Source organism: Macrobrachium rosenbergii, chromosome 8 (assembly GCF_040412425.1).
Source record: "Macrobrachium rosenbergii isolate ZJJX-2024 chromosome 8, ASM4041242v1, whole genome shotgun sequence".
NCBI lineage: Eukaryota > Metazoa > Arthropoda > Malacostraca > Decapoda > Palaemonidae > Macrobrachium > Macrobrachium rosenbergii.
Window position 1 is genome coordinate 66,819,528 of NC_089748.1, and position 19,622 is coordinate 66,839,149.

At 42.7% G+C, this 19,622-nt stretch overlaps 1 protein-coding gene across 14 annotated transcripts in view; it reads left to right on the top strand.

The window, feature by feature from the left end:
- Nucleotides 1-19,622, top strand: part of Hsf (Heat shock factor) — a 207,815-nt gene that overhangs the window by 114,663 nt on the left and 73,530 nt on the right. For 7 of the 14 annotated variants that reach the window (XM_067107883.1, XM_067107889.1, XM_067107885.1 and 4 more), the window contains exon 10: nucleotides 11,273-11,410. The exons of the other annotated variants lie outside the window; for them this stretch is intronic. In XM_067107883.1, coding sequence (XP_066963984.1) covers nucleotides 11,273-11,410 — 138 coding nt within the window. The remainder of the gene's footprint in view (nucleotides 1-11,272; nucleotides 11,411-19,622) is intronic. 14 annotated transcript variants of the gene reach the window in all.

Consider the following 19,622-nt stretch of genomic DNA (forward strand, 5'->3'; position numbering starts at 1 on the left):
GTGAGTAATGGTCAACAGACTACAGTATAGTCAAAAGGTATTATAATGAATTGGAAAAAATCCCACCTCACACCCAGCAAACACCTTCAGTGGCTGGGACAGTGTTGGGATACTCGTCATGGCCTTTTGCCTCTTCCCCATCATATTCAAAACAGAATAAGGCAAGTCCTCAAAAGGTTCCTTGCACAGCCCAGAGTTTCCAGATGGCAATTAGAACGTATGATGGGCCTGCTGCAGTTCACATCAGTACTAGATCCAATACTTAGATTGCAACTAAAAATGTGAACAAATTCTGGCTATTGCATGCATGAAAAAAGATGCGAGACAGACCTCATCCAAAGATTAAAAAAGTTGGGGAGATACTTTGGCCTTGGACCCCAAAGGAATCTCTGGCGAATCAGGTCACCCTGACTCCTCCACCTGTACAAGTGATAATACACGCAGATGCCTCGCTGACGGTTGGGAGGACAATGGGAGGATCATCAGGTGGCAGGGAGGGGTCAGCTACTCCGAGGAATTCTTATGTCAATATCCTGGAGCTGATGGCTGTCTTTTTCTCTCTTAAAAAACTCAAACCTCCAGAAGAGAGAGACAACATGACTACAGTGTCCTGCATCAAGAGGTCGGGATCATGTTCACCTCCTCTCAATATGATAATGCTAGCCATCCTTTGGATGGTGCAGGCAAGGAAGTGGCACCTGTCTGCAGTTCATCTCACAGGGGGGTCTCATTGTAATAGCAATCTCTCTGTCAAGGAAAATGACAGCCTTAGCAGAGTGAATGTTGAACATTCACTCTTTTCAAACAATAGCCAACATATTACCACAACCAGAAGTGGATGTGTTTGCCACATACGAGAATCACAAACTCCCAATATATGTGCCTCCAAACCTGGACAGTCAAACAACAGCAAGAGATGCCTTCCTAAAGACTGGAACAAAGGGAGGGCAATATCATTTTCCTCCATTGTCCCAGATTTTGAAGGTTTTGAGGAAATTTCTAACCTTGAGAGGAACAGCTTACTTAATAGCCCCAAATTGGCCAAACAGGCATTGGTTCCAATTACCTCAACAACAAGCGAAAAGATCAATTCCACAACGGTCCGCTGTTCTATCCCAGACAGTAGGGGGGAATGTCGTTTACATATCCTCCTTTCTGAGCCGAGACCTTCACGTATGGATTTTTAAATATCTATCATGAAAATTACTCGCCCAACATTGCTAGGTACCTAGTGCAAAAATTACAGACATCATCTATCCGGCAAAACCAGTCCATATGGAAGATATGGTTAGATTATGTCCATACTGAGAGCCCAGTTGAGATTTCTATAGAAACACTTTTTAATTTTATTATATACCTTTTTGAAGACAAAGTCTCGCAGTTACAACAGTTATGGCATGTAAAGCAACATTAATGGAACCCTTGCTTTATGGATTCAGAATTGACTCCAATATAGAAGTTGTCACTTCCCCTCTGCAGTCTTTTGCTCTACAAAGGCCCTCTCCCGAAAGGCTTCCAATTACTTAGTCCCTGAACAAGTTGCTTAGACTTTTATCAATCCCTCAGTTCAGCGGACCCAATACAACCACAACTCACATGCTACAAAAGGCGATCTTCTTGATTGCATTAGCATCAGGAGCTTGTATTATTAAACTGGGCTCTCTTAGACAGGGACGATACGTCACGCAAACAGCTGACCATCAATTTTTATTGTCCCTGGCCCATCATCCTGGCCAAAAATGAGGATCCTTTGAGAAGGAAATCTATTCTGATAAGAAAACTCAATTTAGTAGACAAGACATTATGCCTGGTTCAAGCACTTAAGGTTTACCTAGAAGTCAAGGCAAACATCCCAGAGGGCCCCATTTACCTACACCCTAGCACAAACTAACCACTCTCCCTACAAGGCTGAGAATGATTGTAGTGTCTCTCATAAAATGGCAAGTCCACACTCCTTTCTTAGGTCACATGATATTAGGAAAGTAAGTTCGTCGTTGGCCTTCTTCAGAAATGTCTCTTTCGAAGAAGTCTCCGAATGTATAGGGTGGTCATCAGAAAAATATAAAAAAATTATTGCCACGTGCTCAAACAAATTTGACTACACTGTATCAGTAGGTGGCATGGTTAGTCCTAACCCCTAGGTGCTACAGCAGAAAACCAGGGGTCTTATTGACAGTGAGTATGCTAACTATCGCTTAGAGAAGGGCGACAGTACTGCATCCAAACCCAGCATGCTTAGGTAAGCCACTGTAGAGCTACATCCTAAAATGTAAGTTTGTGTATAGTTTCTTATTCCTTGGTACCAAAAGCTGAAGAGTATTTGGAATAAAGAATGAAGTGTTCAGATTAAAAATTGAGTAAAGTTTAAGCCTTTTTCATTACCTGTCAATTTCTTTGTAAAGCTCCTTGACGACAAAACAAGTGACTTTGCTATCAAAAAACAGGTTTTAATGTAGGAAAATCCTATTATTGGTACTTGCTGTTGAGTACTCAAAACCCTCCCACTTCCCTGACGATAAAGTATGGGATTTGGGCAAGGGATCATCCTGCATTGAACAACAGAGTAATGGCTCCCTGGTCTTTACTGGCCCAGTTGTGAACAAGAGGGTGGATGCACATGCACAATAGTCACTTCTCTTTCTTGCTGGTTCTTTGACATTGGGAAAACTGGGTTCAGCTTCACTGAAGATAAGGGAAAGTGCCGTCTCATCTTTGAGTCCATTATATGCTCCATCACGTTATAATGTTAATCATTACAACACAATACCTGGCCAAAAAGACCAACTAGAAGAGAATTCTTTGATATTAGTTTGGTCACCATGGAAGGTAATTCCTTGAGGACTCAACAGCAACTGCCAAAAATGTTTTTCATACAACGAAACCTGTTATAAAGTATTTATGGGTTTGTATATACAGTGATCCCACGTCTATCGCGGATAATGGGGACCAGAACCCCCCGCGATAAGTGAAATTCCGCGAAGTAGCATTGGCCCCTCCCTAGGGAGGCATATATATATAAAACGCCCATGTATGAGCAACATTATATAAGCGAGGTAAGTATAAAGTGAACAAATGTACTGTACAGGTATACTATTTACAGTACCATATTTTACTTAAATATATTTACTGTACTGTACAGTACAATAATTATAAAACCTTGTACATACATTCACTCTCTCTTTCTCTCTCCCTCTCATATGAGACATACATTACTGTACTGTAATTATAAAACCTTAATTATTATACATTCACTCACTCTCTCTCATACGAGACGTTAACACATGTTCAACACTCACCAATGACAGTAGCGTAATATCTTGAGGTGATGATGACGACGATGAAAATGACGATGACGATGATGAGATACCTGTGCATTTCGATGAATGTGATGATTAATTGATGACGATGATGGTGTTACTGCACAGGTATAATGAGGCCTTTACGTCAGTTCAGGAAGTGCCTCATCGTCAGATATCGGCGCTGGATCGTCACCATCTTCTTCCAAAAGAGGCGAAGAAGCTCGTGGTGGCAGTGAAGAGACTTCCACTCCACTCATAGATGCTTCAGGTTCACTCGGAGGCACTGATGGTGTAGCTGGGGTTTTTACCTTGGTGAAGAACATGGTGATTGGTAGTTGTTGTCGTTGTTTTTTCTTCTGCTGTAAAATGCCCTTGTACAAGGACATAACCCCGTCAACACGGTTCCTAAACCGACAGCTCGAACCATGTTGTCGCCGATTTCTTGTAAATTGTTGCATTGCCCTGCCATGTTGCACAATTGTTGCAGGTTCTCCAGGGTAAGGTCATGCTCTTCAATGTCTTCATCTTCCTCTTCTTGGTTTTCTTCTTCACTCGCCTTGACTTCGTCATCTCAACGAGATCTTCATCTGTCAGTGGGTCCGGAGTGGGCATCGATAAGACTGTTGACGCCATCTTCCGTCCATGTCGATGAATCCTTTCATCCTTGATGATGTTAGCCAACTTCACCGCCTTCTGCACAGTGATGAATTTCGTCAGTAGTGAAGCCTCTCCCCTCAATCATGAACCACGTCAGGCCATAATTTCTTCCAGGCAGCATTTATGGTCCCGGTTTTCATGTCCTTCAATGCTTGCTGGATATTACGCAAGCATGACGCAATATTTGTAGTTACGCCAGTGCTTTTTCACACTGAAGTCTTCGGTATCATCATCAAGTGCAGCGATGAGGCCCTCCATCGTTGAACGCGTGTAGAGTGCCTTGAAGGCACGAATAACACCTTGATCCATCAGCTGGATTAAAGATGTGGTGTTAGGGGACAGAAACTCGATCTGAACCCCATCATATTCCAAGTTCTTTGCATGGCCTCCTGCACAGTCCATCAAGAGAAGGACCTTAAAGGGGAGTCCCTTCTCAGCCAGATAGAGCTTCACCTGGGGAATGAAGCAATGGAGGAACCATTCGATGGTCAGGGCTTTCTGTTATCCAGGCCTTAGAGTTATTCATCCAATACACGGGAGCAGAGCCTTATTTTTGTTTTTTAAGGCCGTGGATTTTTGGACTTATAAATAAGGCCTGGCTTAATCATAAAGCCTGCAGCATTGCCACACATGATGAGTGTGACATGGTCCTTGTGGGCCTTGAAGCCTGTCCTCTTCACTTCATCCTTGAAGAGGAATGTTCGAGAAGGCATCCTCTTCCAAAAGAGACCTGTCTCGTCCATGTTAAAGACTTGCTCAGGAGGTAACCGCCATCACTGATGAGTTTAGGGAACACATCCTCCACGAAATCGACGAGCACCTTCGGTGTCAGCAGAGGCAGCCTCACCATACAAAAAGGCACGCTTTTTGAGGCCAAACCTTTTTGAAATTTTTCAAACCAGCCTTTGCTGGCTAAAAGTCTGGTCTTCGAGCAGCCGAATCACTCGTGGCACCGCTAATACTGGGTTGAGGGTCGTCAGGATCTTCTTCAGCGCCTTCTTCAGCATCTCCTTCCGTCGCCACCGGGCAAAAGTTTTATCATAGAGAGATTTGGCCTTTGTTCTGATCATATTACTGTCTAAACTCACATTTTTTTTCTGCAATCAGCAACCCACAAGGCTAATGCAGATTCCATTTTCACTATTCTCTTATTACGCACAGTTATCACACGTTTCGCTTCTCTATTGAAGCTTATTTCATTGCTTTTAAATGTTAACTTCTCCGCTTTATATAGCGCACTGTCGATTCATTCACGCCATAATGGCGTGCTACCGCGACATAGCTTTTTTCCTCTTTAACATGTCTAAAAGTTTGACCTTTTCACTAATGTTCATCATATTCCTCTTCCTCTTGGGCTCACTAGAGGAACCTTTTGCAGGGGCACGGCGTTTAGGAGGCATTGTAGGGCACGACAAGTTAACTTTTAACTCAACACACAACACAAAATGCGTGCGATACAGTACACTTGAGAGTGTCTACAGCACAAGAGTGGCAACGGGAGGGATCAAGCAGGGGAAGAAGCTGCGTGATGCTACGATGATGCGCAGCCAATCAGCTCACGGGTTACATCCACTTGTGCTCTCATTGGTCGATCTCGCACTGGAACCAATCACGTGCCTTGTCCAAGTGCCCGTGGTATATAATGCTTCCAGTCCTTGCGCGTCAGTCTCGCCACTCTTCTTCACGTAACATGATGAAACATCGCTGTTTTCCGCGATATGGCTACTGATATGGCGGTACTTTTCAATTTTAATTTTTCTATGAATATTTCTGAAAAATCCGCGATGCAGTGAAGTCGGCAAAGTTGAAGCGCGAAGTGGAGAGGGATCACTGTATATATATATATATATATATATATATATATATATATATGTGTGTGTGTGTGTGTTTGTATGTATATTGTATAGGTATCACCGTTTAAATCGGAATATCAGCTGAGATGGATACCCTGGCCCCCCTATTAGTCCATCTTAATGAGGGTCGACTGTATCTACACCTGAGGCTTTTGTGGCTTTTATGGACTGTCTTTCCGAAGTAAAGGCTAAGTGTGCCAGACATTTGCATTTGCCCTTGAATCTGTGGAGTTCTGCTTGGTGTTTGAGGACATGGGAGGCATTGAGTTCATGTACGCTTCCGTATACGTCTTTGTCGAGGCTGTGCAAGGCCTCATTGAGTCCTCACAAGGTGTCAGCAAATCTTCATGAGGCTTCAGGGAGTCCACAAGAGACAGCAGGCCATAGAGATTTATCGAGGCCACGGTTAGCGTCGATTCCTTTGGATTCTTTGAATTGTAGGATGGGTGAGGTGTTAAAAGATGCACTAACATGTTCACAGTGGCCTCATTGGGGTGCGCCAGGCTTCTCCTGTGTTAGAGGGTAAGTTGCCTCGAAAAAAGGGCTCTTGCTCCCATGCTTTTGCTGTATTGTGTCTGCCTGGTGTTGAGGGAGACCTTTCAATGTTCAGGTATCTGCCAGAGTGGATTATGAGAATTTTAGCTCCTGGCCTTGCAAGACCATCTGGTTCTAAGGCTGCTACTTTTGCCTCGGATGAGGAAGACTCGTTTACTCCTTTGCCGCCTCTACAGAATTTGGATAAGGAAGAGGAACACTTGGAATCTGTCCCTTCAGTTTTTAAGGAACTGGTTCCAGAGTGTTCGGACAGATATCAGCATATCTTTTTGGTTGAGCCTTTAAAAGCTCCTCACTGTCTCTGAGGTTCCAGGTTGGTATCTGACTACAGTAAACCCCTGTATTTGCGGACTCACCGTTTCGCGGATTTCTCTGTGGAACATATATACACATTATTCATGGAAAATTTGCCCATTCTCGGTATTTTTCACTGAGAAATATTCACTAATTATTGTATTGTCATATCGTTTTCATGACTAAATGCACATTTTATGATAAAACTATTAAAATACTTAGGTCCCCAGGTAGTGCTTGAGTTACGATAATTTGATTTTGCAATGGGGTAGGCAGTTAATACCGATACGACAATGTTTATAAAATATTTTTAAATTTTGCTCAGGCACAGGCAGCAGCATACACTCTAAAGACCAACTTCTTTTTCTCCATCTCTTTATCCTGTCTTCTAGTTAAAAAGTAAGAGAGAATGATAAAAGTATGTTAGTAACGTTATACTCTTCCATAAATGTGTACAGCCATAAACACTGGCATAGAGAGGCACAGCCAGTCTATGAGTTGGTGCTATGTAGCCAAGAACTGTTCCCTTGCCTTTGTTGGTGATTGTCCAAAGGAGTATTGTACTGCAGTAACCAACAAAGTAATTTCTGTCTTCTTGGACAACTCAGCATCTGGCTTATTTAAGAAGACGAGGCCACAGAGTCGGAAACTTTGGTAGCCGACACCGTGGACCATGGATTTACTCCTCAGGACACAGGAGAGGAATATTGTCCTAATGCCCCAGTTTGTGCCTGATTGACTGTATTTTCTGGCGGACATGTTAAGTCATCAAGGACAGGTACTCTCCCATGAATGGACTTTAAACCCTGCAGTTTGCGAGGCAATATGGAGAGAGTTTGGCCAGCTCCTCACTGATCTCTTCACAACAATCTGAATCATTGTCTCCAGATGTATGTGTGACCAGTTCCAGACTCTCAAGCTGGGGCAGTCTCTTATCAAAGCTCCAATGTCCCAGACCGAGTGAGTGGATCTGGGAATGGAGTGATAGAACTGAGTACAGTAGATGCCTTTTTGGACTGATCTGCCAGATGCAACAGAGGATGCTCACTCTTCCCTATTATGGCTGTGTGGATAGAGTTTGTTGTGGTCATAGTGCAAATGCAAAGGAGGCTACACTAACAGAGATCCAGAGACACCCTTAGCAAATACTATATAAACAAAATGATCAATCAAGTAGTAATTTGTTGTCCAACCCAAGCCTGTCATCTAAGTACTGTATAGCCTATCAAGTACTGAGTACAGTATATAAATTTTTTAAACAAGGTTACCAGTTTTGACATGGTAAAATTACTTATTCTTTTTGTTAAGTTGCCTTTATCTGTCATTTTTTGTAGATTTACATTACATCGAACCAAGTCTAAAACTTGTCTTCACCTTTAGCACCATCATCATCATAAATGCTTTTATGTCATCTTTTCCCATTATGTGGTTAGACATGAAATCAGTTTGTTTCATGCTCGTCTGTTACATACTCTCTCTGCATGAACTCACATTAGGTCTAGGTCTTTGTTTGTCTCCATTTGGTGTAACTTTAAGGTCAAAAGAGTTAGAAATGTCGAGGTAGAATGAGCTGGTAGGTATCTACATTAGGCTTTACTCATAATTTTACTTCTACGTAGGGTACACAAGCTTCTTTGCATAGGGTACACAAGCTTCTTTGCATATGTAAGTACTGCACTCAAGTGCATCACAAAAGGTTAAACGTGGCTGAACAGATATTAAAAGAAAGGAAACGGTAGTTAAAAACTAAGGTTCTCGCCCAAGCATTCAGTGCAACCTGTGGACGTGTTATTTGAAATTGGGTATTTAGTGTTATCCCTTGTATGACAGGGTTGTAATAAGTTGTCAAGGTAATGACTAGAAAATATAACTAAATATTATAAGTAAAGTTAATCAAAGATAAACATTACAGTAGTAAAGATAAAGATTATGACTTTATAGGGGTGAAATATTCTTAACATTTTATAGGCTACAGTAATGCAAGAAATACTTAACCCTTAAACGCCGAGCCTCTATTTACAAAAGTGTCTGCCATATGCCAGCAGGGTTTGGGAGTTAGCGCCGAAGCGGAAAGAAAGTTTTTTTCAAAAAATCACAGCACGCTTAGTTTTCAAGATTCAGAGTTCATTTTTGGCTCCTTTTTTTTTGTCATTGCCTGAAGTTTAGTATGCAACCATCAGAAATAAAAAAAAATATTATCATATATAAATATTGAAATATATGACAGTTCAAAAAAAAATTTCATATATAATTGTGTACAAATTGTGCTGTGAGCAAAACGGTTAAAGCTAATGAGCTATTTTTTTCGTTGTATTGTACACTAAATTGCAATGATTTTGGTATATAACAAATTGTAAAACGATCAAAGCAACACAGAGAAAATATTATCACAAAATGATGCATGAATTCGTAATGCACTGACGTAAAAAAAGTTTTTTTCAAAAATTCACCATAAATTGAAATATTGTGCTAGAGACTTCCCGTTTGTTGCAAAATGAAGGTAAATGATTGAATATTACTAGAATGTAAGTGTTTTAGCTTACAATTGCATTTTTCGACCATTTCGTCGAAGTCAAAAATTGACCGGAGTTGAAATTTTGGCACTTATCGTGATTTATATGAAAATATTTCAAAACTGATAAAAGCTACAACCATGAGTTATTTTTTGTTGTATTCTACATGAAATTGCACACATTTTCATATATAAAACTTTATGTAATGGCTAATGTAAAATGGTGCAAAAATTACGGCAAAGTGGCTAAAGAAATTCTGAGATTTTCAGCAGAGTTAGTGTGAGCAGAGGTAAGGAAAAGGTTTTTTCAAAAATTCACCATAAATCGAAATATTGTGCTAGAGACTTCTTGTTTGTTGCAAAATGAAGGTAAATGATTGAATATTACTAGAATGTAAGAGTTTTAGCTTGCAATTGCATTTTTCGATCATTTCGGTTAAGTCAAAGTTGACCGAAGGTTGAAATTTTGGCTCTTGATTTATATGAAAATATGTCAAAATTGATAAAAGCTACAACCATGAGTTATTTTTTGTTGTATTCTACATGAAATTGAACACATTTTCATATATAAAACTTTATGTAACGGCTAATAAAAAAAAGTGCAAAAATTATAACAAAGTGACTAAAGAATTTCTGAGATTTTCAGCAGAGTTAGTGCGCGGAGGTGAGGAAAAAGTTTTTTTTCAAAAATTCACCATAAATCGAAATATTGTGCTAGAGACTTCTTGTTTGTTGCAAAATGAAGGTAAATGATTGAATATTACTAGAATGTAAGAGTTTTAGCTTACAATTGCATTTTTCTACCATTTCAGTCGAGTCAAAGTTGACCGAAGGTTGAAATTTTGGCACTTGATTTATGTGAAAATATGTCAAAATTGATAAAAGCTACAACCATGAGTTATTTTTTGTTGTATTCTACATTAAATTGCGCACATTTTCATATATAAAACTTTAAATAACGGCTAATAAAAAAAGTGCAAAAATTACAACAAAGTGACTAACGAATTTCTGAGATATTCAGAAGAGTTAGTGCGTGGAGGTAAGGAAAAAGTTTTTTCAAAAATTCACCATAAATCGAAATATTGTGCTAGAGACTTCTCGTTTGTTGCGAAATGAAGGTAAATGATTGAATATTACTAGAATGTAAGTTGTAGCATACAATTGCATTTTTCTACCATTTTGGTAGAGTCAGAAGTTGACCGAAGGTTGAAATTTTGGCACTTATTGTGATTTATATGAAAATATGTCAAAATTGATAAAAGTTACTACCGTGAGTTATTTTCTGTTGTATTCTACATGAAATTGCACACATTTTCATACATATAACTTTATGCAAAGGCTAATAGAAAACAGTGCAAAAATTACGACAAAGTGACTAAAGAATTTCTGAGATTTTCAGCAGAGTTAGCTGATGCTTTCTTTTACATCCAAGAAAGAAATTTTGCATGCATGTGCAGCTGGGTCACACTTGTAAACAAAACAACAGCGTGATCTGAACTCCCAGCATCCCTCAAGGCGCGTGATTTAAAATTTTTCGCAAACGAGGCCTATAAGTATTTTTCCGCGAATATTTAAAAAAACTTTTTGTAGTTGATATATTTTACGTCCACTTGGCACCCGACAGACAACTTTTGTCGACGTAAAATACGTCCAGTCGGGATTAAAGGGTTAAATAGAAGATATGTGTAATGTTCACACATGATTTAGCTAAAATGTATGTTCAAAACTTTGTTTAGTATTATAAATGAAAGGTGAGGGAGCCTTATATAGCTCTTAACATAGCACAAAATGGACAGAGTAAGAGCAGAACGGACATAAAGGGATGGTCTGGTGAAGGGCTTTAAGCAGGAAAAAGAGATAACACATAGCTCTAGAAGATTTTTGTGTTAAGCTGGGACCACTAGACTGGTTTTTGTAAGATTAAAAAATTTGTTTAAAGCAGTTGGAGGAGTTTACTTACAGTAAAAAAAAAAACCTGGGAGCAGGCTAATTAAAGTACCAAAGCTTTACAAGATATTTACTTGTCATTGGAAGTGATCGTTACATTTGCTTTATTTTTCAGTGTGGGTGACTTCTTTTTTTGCATTTTCCTGCTATTACAGGGTGTTTCCAGACATCAGTGCAATAACTGATCTAGCCCAGTATAGTAAAGGTTCCCTTACTGGAAGGAACAATACAACTAACACACTGGAAAATGAAATTATTGGTGAACAAGCTGATGAAGATCAGTGGTTGACAAGGTAAGTTTGTGTTGGCAGGCCACAAAAGATGAAAGACAAAGGTAATGAATGCATATATGAACTAGGAATATCTATTTTGTAAAGATTTATCTGACTCTTCATGTATGTTGATGTTCTCCAGTGTAGTATATGGTCTTTAGTTTTATCTAAAATCTTGTTACGGAGTGTGAAAAACAGTATACTGCTCCATGTGTAATAGTCAAAAAAAATTATATATATGTGTGTGTGTGTGTGTGTGTGGAAAGATTTAAAGGCCCATAAAAACACTATACAGTATACATGTTTTAGCCATGTATATTTCAGACACTTCTGTATCCCTGTTCACTGGTGAAATATGGATGCAGAAGTAGTATCTGAAATACAGTAGCCACCAATATAATGGATTCAAGCGTCCAAGCCAACGCTGTTATAAAACAAACTCTGATATATTGTATATATTTACCGAAAAGTAATCATTTGCAAAATTAAACGGTACAACTATATATTTATAATAATGATTTAAATAAAGGTTGTTTTGCTTGCTATATCGAATTACAGTATATTGCAAGTATTATTATCATATTGGTACCCTATTACAGAATATAAACGTCGTTGTACGCCATTTGCATTTGATATTACTTTCTCTAAATATCGGCTAATTTATTGCTACTAACATCTTCATTGCCATTGGTTGCTAGAAGAAATACAATCCCGATACTTTTTCTCATAAATTAATAAAGTTGGGTTTAAAATGTGCACATTACTTGATTGCATAAGCAGTAAATATGATTTCGCAAGTTCCATACGTCACTTTCGCCTGCCTGATATTTGTTTTATAAAGCCTTGACTATAATGGGCAGTTTTAATTTACTGGTATTCTTCCTTAAGATCTCCATTGCGTGAAGGATGAATAAAAGTGTATTTTATTTATACTTATAGAAGCCACCAATGGAATCAGCAGGGGTTAACAACCGGACACCTTTGACGCAATTCTTGATAAACGCTAAATAGCTACAGGAAGTGATGTCAGCAGTTAGCTGTTTCTCAATTTGTTTGTTTATGTTGGTACAGGTTTACAATTGCTTCATCTGCAATTCTATAAAGCAGAAGTTTTTAGTGGAGGATTGAGGATATCATTAGTACTGTATCATGGTTGATGAAATATATATATATATATATATATATATATATATATATATATATATATATATATATATATATATATATAGAGAGAGAGAGAGAGAGAGAGAGAGAGAGAGAGAGAGAGAGAGAGAGAGAGAGAGAGAGAGACTATTGCCCTGGTTAGGTTGTCACACTGATAGATATCCATATGCAAAAGTAGAACAGTAGTTGTATTGAGAATAATGGGATTTTGACAAAGGAAAAATCTATTTCTGAGGAAGGTCCCGTGTCACCCGGTGAAATTCCATTGTAGCACGAATTTCTAGGTATAATATGCTAGATATACCAGAGAAAAAGAGCTTTCAGGAAAGCTGGGGTTACCCCCAGATCGAGCGCTCTTCTCCAGGGAAGACGCCGGGTATAACGAAGGGTGAGTGAAAGATCACTACCACGGAGTCTTACTCAAAAGATTTCTCCCTATCAAAACCCCAGAACAGAGCGGTGAGCCGTTACAGCCCCTACACCCAAACACCCCGCCAGCTCGGCGACACCAGCGCCACCTACCTCATTCCAGGCTAGCACTAACCCCAGACTTGGCATGTGCAAGTGGGGGGAGCAATAGGTGAGTCAGGGAGGGTCACAGACATCGGGACCTTCTCAGAAATAGATTTTTCCTTTGTCAAAATCCCTTTTCTGAGTCCAGTCCCGTGTCAGCCGGGTGAAATAGTGATAGAGAATCATGCCAAGGCTGCAAACTACGAGGAAACAAGAAATCTGGGGTAAGAAAAAAACATAAATTACGAAAATAGTTTTAATCAGGGAATCTCTTACATGTAGCAAGAACACTAAACCTAAGGCACATCAAAAAACTTAATATTACGAAACATGGGGAAGTCCCCGCACGACGGGAAGAGGCCCCAAAAATACTTAAAACTACTAAAGCATAACGACATATGAAATTTGCACAAAATAAATGGCATATACAATCTTAAAGCTATACACGTAAACTTAAAGCTAAACACGTAAGAGACAAAATCAAATGGGAAATAAAATATACAGTACATATACACATATCTGGGGTACATGGAGCAAAATAAAAACTGCCCAGTACCCCACAAGAAAAACAATCATAACATGTCAGATTACAGTTTCCATCAACAGAGACAAGATACATCAATATGAGGAGCCAGGCAGTGAGGCATGATCAACCAGGAGGATAAGCAGAGAAGTAAATGAGGCAGGCGGGCGGGGGGGAAAGGAAAGGATAAGGATATGATTAATTAAGATGGGGAGATGACACTTCCCACAGCTATTGTAGAAAATTTCAGGGCTTCGAGCGATTTTAAATAGTGGCGTTTAAACACTAGAAGTGATTTCCAACCCGTGTATTTAGATAGTTCTGAGAAGTCCATATTATGAAAGTAATTAATGGAAGTAGCAACTGCTCGAATATCATGAACCTTAGGAACTGAATCTGGGTTGGCCTGTTTAATAAAATACAGAATCTGTTGTCTTATAGCATTCAGTGAAAGAGTACCACCTTTCTCCCTGATAAAAAGAGGACCCAACTTACTCTGTGGAGTTCTTAAAAGGTAAGATTTAGGTGTATATACTGGACATAAAGACTGGTCTTGTGGAAGGGGCACCACCTTCCAAGGAGACCATCTGTCTTGTGGGTCTTCTTTTAGCTAAGAATCTAGGTCAGGGGAAAGGAGGACCTCTCCAGACGGGAGGAAGTTCACAAAATTATCACCTCTAGTGAGAGCCGATAGCTCTGAGATTCTAGCACCTGAAGCCAAGCTAATCAGAAATAAAGTCTTCCTTAACAGATCCTGATAAGAGCATTGAAAGTTGTCCATCTCTGATGCTAACTTAAGGACGCCATTGAGAAACCACGTAACTGAATGTGGGCGTGATACTGGTCTCAGACGAGCGCATGCTCTGGGGGATAGATGAAAAATAGGAATCTGTAAGGTCGATTTTAAAGTCAGATAGAAATACTTTCTTCAGGGCTGACTTGATTGTGGTAATAGTGGCCGGAGCAAGGCCTCTCTCAAACAGTGACCTAAAGAAGGAAACCCTAAATTAGTCTGTCATGATTTTGGCTTCAGATGCTTTTAGGAAGGAGGCTAACTTTTTTGACTGCTGAGTCATACTGTCTAAGAGTAGAATCTCTTTATCTGATTCTAGAAACAGAGTGTTGACAGGGTCAATGTTTGCTCCTTTTGGGCTGCAATTTTATAAAGTCCATAAAACTAGGGCATTCTGAATTCTTGAGGAAGCTGGACACAGTCTTGGTTTGTACTGTCTGAGTCAGAATGGGCTTGGGAATCCAAAGACTCCGTAATCCCAGTTCCTGAAGAAGAGGGAACCAATTGCTCTTCGCCAATAGGGGGCTACTAGGGCTGGTTGACCTTTGAATGTCCTGAGTTTGTGTAATACTTTCAGCAGTAAATTTATTGGGGGAACAGATAAATTTTCTCCCAATTGTTCCAATCTACTGTCATTAAGGCCCGTGGCGTAACGCCTGAGGGTCCAGGTTCGGGGCCACATAACAGGAGCTTGAAGTTGCTCTCCGCAAGCGAACAGATCCACTTGGAGACCCGAACCCGCGGCAAATCCATTTGAAAGACTCCACGTCCAGGGACCACCCGCCTCCAACGGAGTAGCCCTGGACAGGAATCCGCCACCACGCCCGCACTGACTCGCTAGGTGGGTGGCTGACAGGTGCCAGCCCGTGCTTGTTCGCCAGGGGAGAAGATAGCAACCATTACTTGGTTTACTCGACCTGATTTGGAGCCGCCTGTTGATGCAATGAACTACCACTGCGCTGTCCAATACCAGCCTGATATGAATCCGTTGGGGGCGGATTTTCTTCAGAGTTAGAAAGACCGCCATAGCTTCCAGGGTGTTTATATGGAACTGCTGAAACATTGTGGACCACGCTCCTTGTACTTTTTGTTTTGGTGAATATCCCCCAGCCGCTTAGGGAAGCGCCTGTGTGAACAACTAGTGCCGGAGGGGGAAATTGAAGCGAAACTGACTTGGACAGGCCTCTGACCGAGGCCCAAGGCCGCAGTCTTGATTTTAAGATTCGAGGAATAGAGGAGACCTTGTCTCTGAGCTTGACATTGGCTCGACTCCGCACACTCTGTTTATGTCTTTAACTTCGCTTTTTAAGAGCAGGTCCGTCACTGAGGCAAATTGAAGAGACCCAAGGACTCTTTCTTGGGATCGGGCGGATGCTGATTGATTTTTGAGAAATTTCCTGGTGAGAGATGCTATCTCTTTCCTCTTGGGAGGCGGGAGAGATAACGTGTGAGATGACAGATCCCACTGGAGACCCAACCACTGAAACCGGGACTCGGAGTCAGGCGGGACTTCTCTCTGTTCAGTTGAAAACCTAGCGACTCCAGGAAGTTGATGACCATGGACGTAGCCTTCTGACACTCCAGAACTGTTGGTGCCCAAATTATCCAATCGCCCAGGTACGCTGCTAGGGATATCCTCGAGACCGGAGTTGTTGAACTACCGTGTCCGCCAGCTTGGTGAATACCCTGGGCGCAATGTTTAGACCGAAGGGCATGACCCTGAAGGCGTAGGCTTGATTCCCGAAGTCTGAAACCGGCGGAACTGAGAGAAGTTCCGCGCAGTCGGACGTGATAATAAGCGCCTGAAAGATCGATAGAGGTGGTGACGGCTCCACGCCGAAGTAGAGTCCGCATCTGAGCTACCGTGAAGCATGCCAAATTTGTCGCATTTTATGTAGAGATTTAGACGCCGACAGATCCAGGATCACTTTGCTGATCGGAGTCTTTTTGGGAACAGTGAATAACCTGCCTTGAAACTTTAGGTGCCTTACTTTCTTTATTGCTTGTTTGTTGAGCACTTCTGCCATGTAATCCTGTAGGATTGATGAGGGTGGCTGGTAAAACCTGGTTAGAGGAGGAGGGTCCTTGATCCAGCTCCATCCTAGACCTTTGGACACAATGCTGTGTGCCCAAGGGCTGAAGGTCCATTGGTCCCTGAACCAAAACAGGCGACCACCTACCTGTGTTCTCTCAGTGGGAGGGAGCGGTTTGTTCCCCTACCACGCCCAGGTCTTCCTCTTGGGGTGGTGTTGGCTTTTTCCTCTATGAGGGGCCCTGCCTCTTCCCCCTTTGCATCCTGTTAAGGCCGTGAAAATAACCACGGCCCTCATAGGTGGGGTTGTATGCTGGCGAGGCCACATAATGGCTGGGCGAGGGTGAGCTGGTTGGACCAGCACATATTGTTGGGGGTGAGCCTTGAGGTGGAAGGCTGTGCCACTGCCGAGACCGGGACGGGCTTGACTACCGCCTGATGGTGGGGCCTCTTATGCCTCCTGAAACGCTTGCTTTCCTCTCGATTGGGGGCCGCCAGATTCTGGGGTCTTACGCCAGGCAGAAATGCCCAGCGAGAACGCAGACTCTGGCTGGCCCGTAGCCTCAGCCATAACATTCGTGACCTCCTCTTCAGGGAAGAGGTTAGGTCCCCAGATCGAGCTTTTCACGAGCTTGTTAGGCTCGTGGACGGATAGTGGCATCGGGCAAAGATGAATTTTCTGCATTCCAGTCTGGCCATGATGAATTCAGAAAGGTCAGGCTGAAAGCCAGCCAGCAGGGACTTAGCCAAAACTTGAAAAATGGCTCGTCCGAGCAGGAGACGGCAGTGGCTTCAGAAGGCAGACGGAGTTCAGGACCGGGCTAACTTAGTCCGGGCATCAAACTCCGCCTTTAGCAAAGATTCCGCAGCTTGGGGAGCTGTTCACTGAACTGTGAAGAAGCGCAAAAGGGGTCCAACTTCCCAACAGTGAAAGTGGACGGAGCATCCATCCAGAACTCGCCACTTCCCGGGAACACCAGGGAAGTGGGGTCTGTTTCCTTAGCTGAGGTAATGGGTTACCATCGGCACGCCGGGCCGTAGCCAGAGCGAATTTTGTTCAAACAGGGGTGGGTAAGTTGTCTCCCAGGGCGAACATGGTGAAGTTGCCCCTTGAAAGGAGTCAACTTTGTGTTGTCTGCCTGCCACTCCGCCAGAGTGCGCAGGAGAGCTGACTGAGCTTGGTCCCTAGGGACGATCACAGTCTCCCTAGGAACCTTGTCAGAACGCACCCATGCTTCCTCTGTTAACCTTACGAAGCCTGGGTAGGGGGCAAGAGATCGGGGGAAGAACCCTAATTCTCCAACCGCCTCGTGCCAAGACCATCAAGAGTTAATTTGCCATCATGTTGATGGCCCGAGGGCGAAAACGCCAAGGGTTACCGACATCGAACGGGCGGAGGTCCACTGTGTCGGGATGACATACTGGGGTTCGGCTGGGTGGTGAGCCATTCCCGCCAGTATGTTATCATGACTGGCCAACTTTTCGGAGATCTTGGTGAATTTTGTGTCAATATCCTCCGTGGAACCGCTTGAATAGCTGGTTCGCAAAGGCCTCAAGCATCAAAGGCAGGCTGGCGAGGAGGGCTTGGTTTTGCTGCCCTCTTACTCGCGCCTTTGCTGGAGGAACCAGACTTGCTCCCGGAGGCTACAGGTGCTGAGACCTTAGCCTTCGACGGGGGAAGGGGGATGCTTTCTTGAAGACGAGGACTTGATAGCCCTTCGCTCTTCCATGAAGTCTTCAACTTCAACTTGGGGATAGCTGATGGAGCTCTATCACCCAAGGAGGAAGACTTCACAAAACCTGTAAAAGAAGAAATGGAAGAAGCTGGGAGTCAAAAAGGGGCCCGCCCCAACAACCTCACCTACCTCGCTACTTACCACCTGGTCCTGTTCTGTGTTCATCGGTTCCAGGTCTAAGATTAATGGCGGCGACGTCCTCCGAAACCTCAGCGTAGAGGATATCCACTTGGTGGCTGGGTCTCATCCCGGATCTGCTGGATGATGGGGGTGGCAAGATCTTCAGGCACCGCGCCTGCCACCCAGTGCCGGGTAGAGTAGGTCCTCAACCGAGCTCCGAGGACATAGGGGCTTCCCCGACGGAACATTCCTTCCAAAACCCAGCCACCCAAGCCCGGAGGGATTCCAGGCAGACTTCTGGAGGACTCGTCCCGCCTGTAAGAAAACCAGCAATTAGCCAAGAACGAAAAACAGTCCGGGAACCACGTAAACAATATTCACGATATGAGGAGCGAAAGCGGAGGAAGACTGTCACTTACCGACTCATCCTGGGACAGTTGTGCGCATAAGAGCGCCAAGCAAACCTCACAACCATCAGGGTGCCAGACAATCAGATCGCCAGGCGGACCGCACAACCAGCGGTCCGCAAACTACGTGACCGTAGGGTTGTTGTAGTGGCGGTACACCCTGCTCCTCACAGTGAACAGTCTGTAAGTGGAAAAGTGCATGAACCTACCACTCCTAAGCAAACTAAAGCTGGCAAGGCCGAAATTTCAACTGCAAACCGAATACTCTGGTGGAGAAGAAACTTTATCATAAACTAGGCCAATAAGCTCTAAAATACACAGAGTGGAAGGTAGGATTTCCAGACCCCGGAATACTCCGGGAATGAAAGGAATGAGACAACAAGAACTCACCGCAAGGGCTGCCAGTAAAAATAACGCGAAACCCCTGGTGTAGAACCGACTCACGATATATATATAAATGAGGAGTGTACCTGTAGATAAACAGACTTATCTAAATATGTATATTCAAACAGTAACATTAAACAAGTGATGGTACAAAGGGCAATGCTCCGGAGACCGGAGGGATCCGCCTCCCTATAATTATAAATCCTTCCTTTACTTCCCGCCAGAGAAACAAGGTGGGCAAGATGCTCGCATATACATAACATAAGCCGAAGCAAGTATAATAACCGTACCAAGTAACCCGACGGGAGAAAAGAAGTGTGGGATAGAGTGTTCAACACGCTCGAACTCGAGTAAACAAAACCACCAACACCAACACAGCGATGCTAGGGACTGTATGGGAGGGAGCTTAATCCCTCAACCAAATGGAGGAGTCCCTGAACTGGAGAAAACGCCATCTAGCGCCACCCGCACGAGCAGAGCAAGGCTGGGGGTGGGGAGGGGGGGTGGAGTAGGGAGGAGGAGAGGCTACCAAGAAAAGAGAACAGAGAGACGGGGAAAATA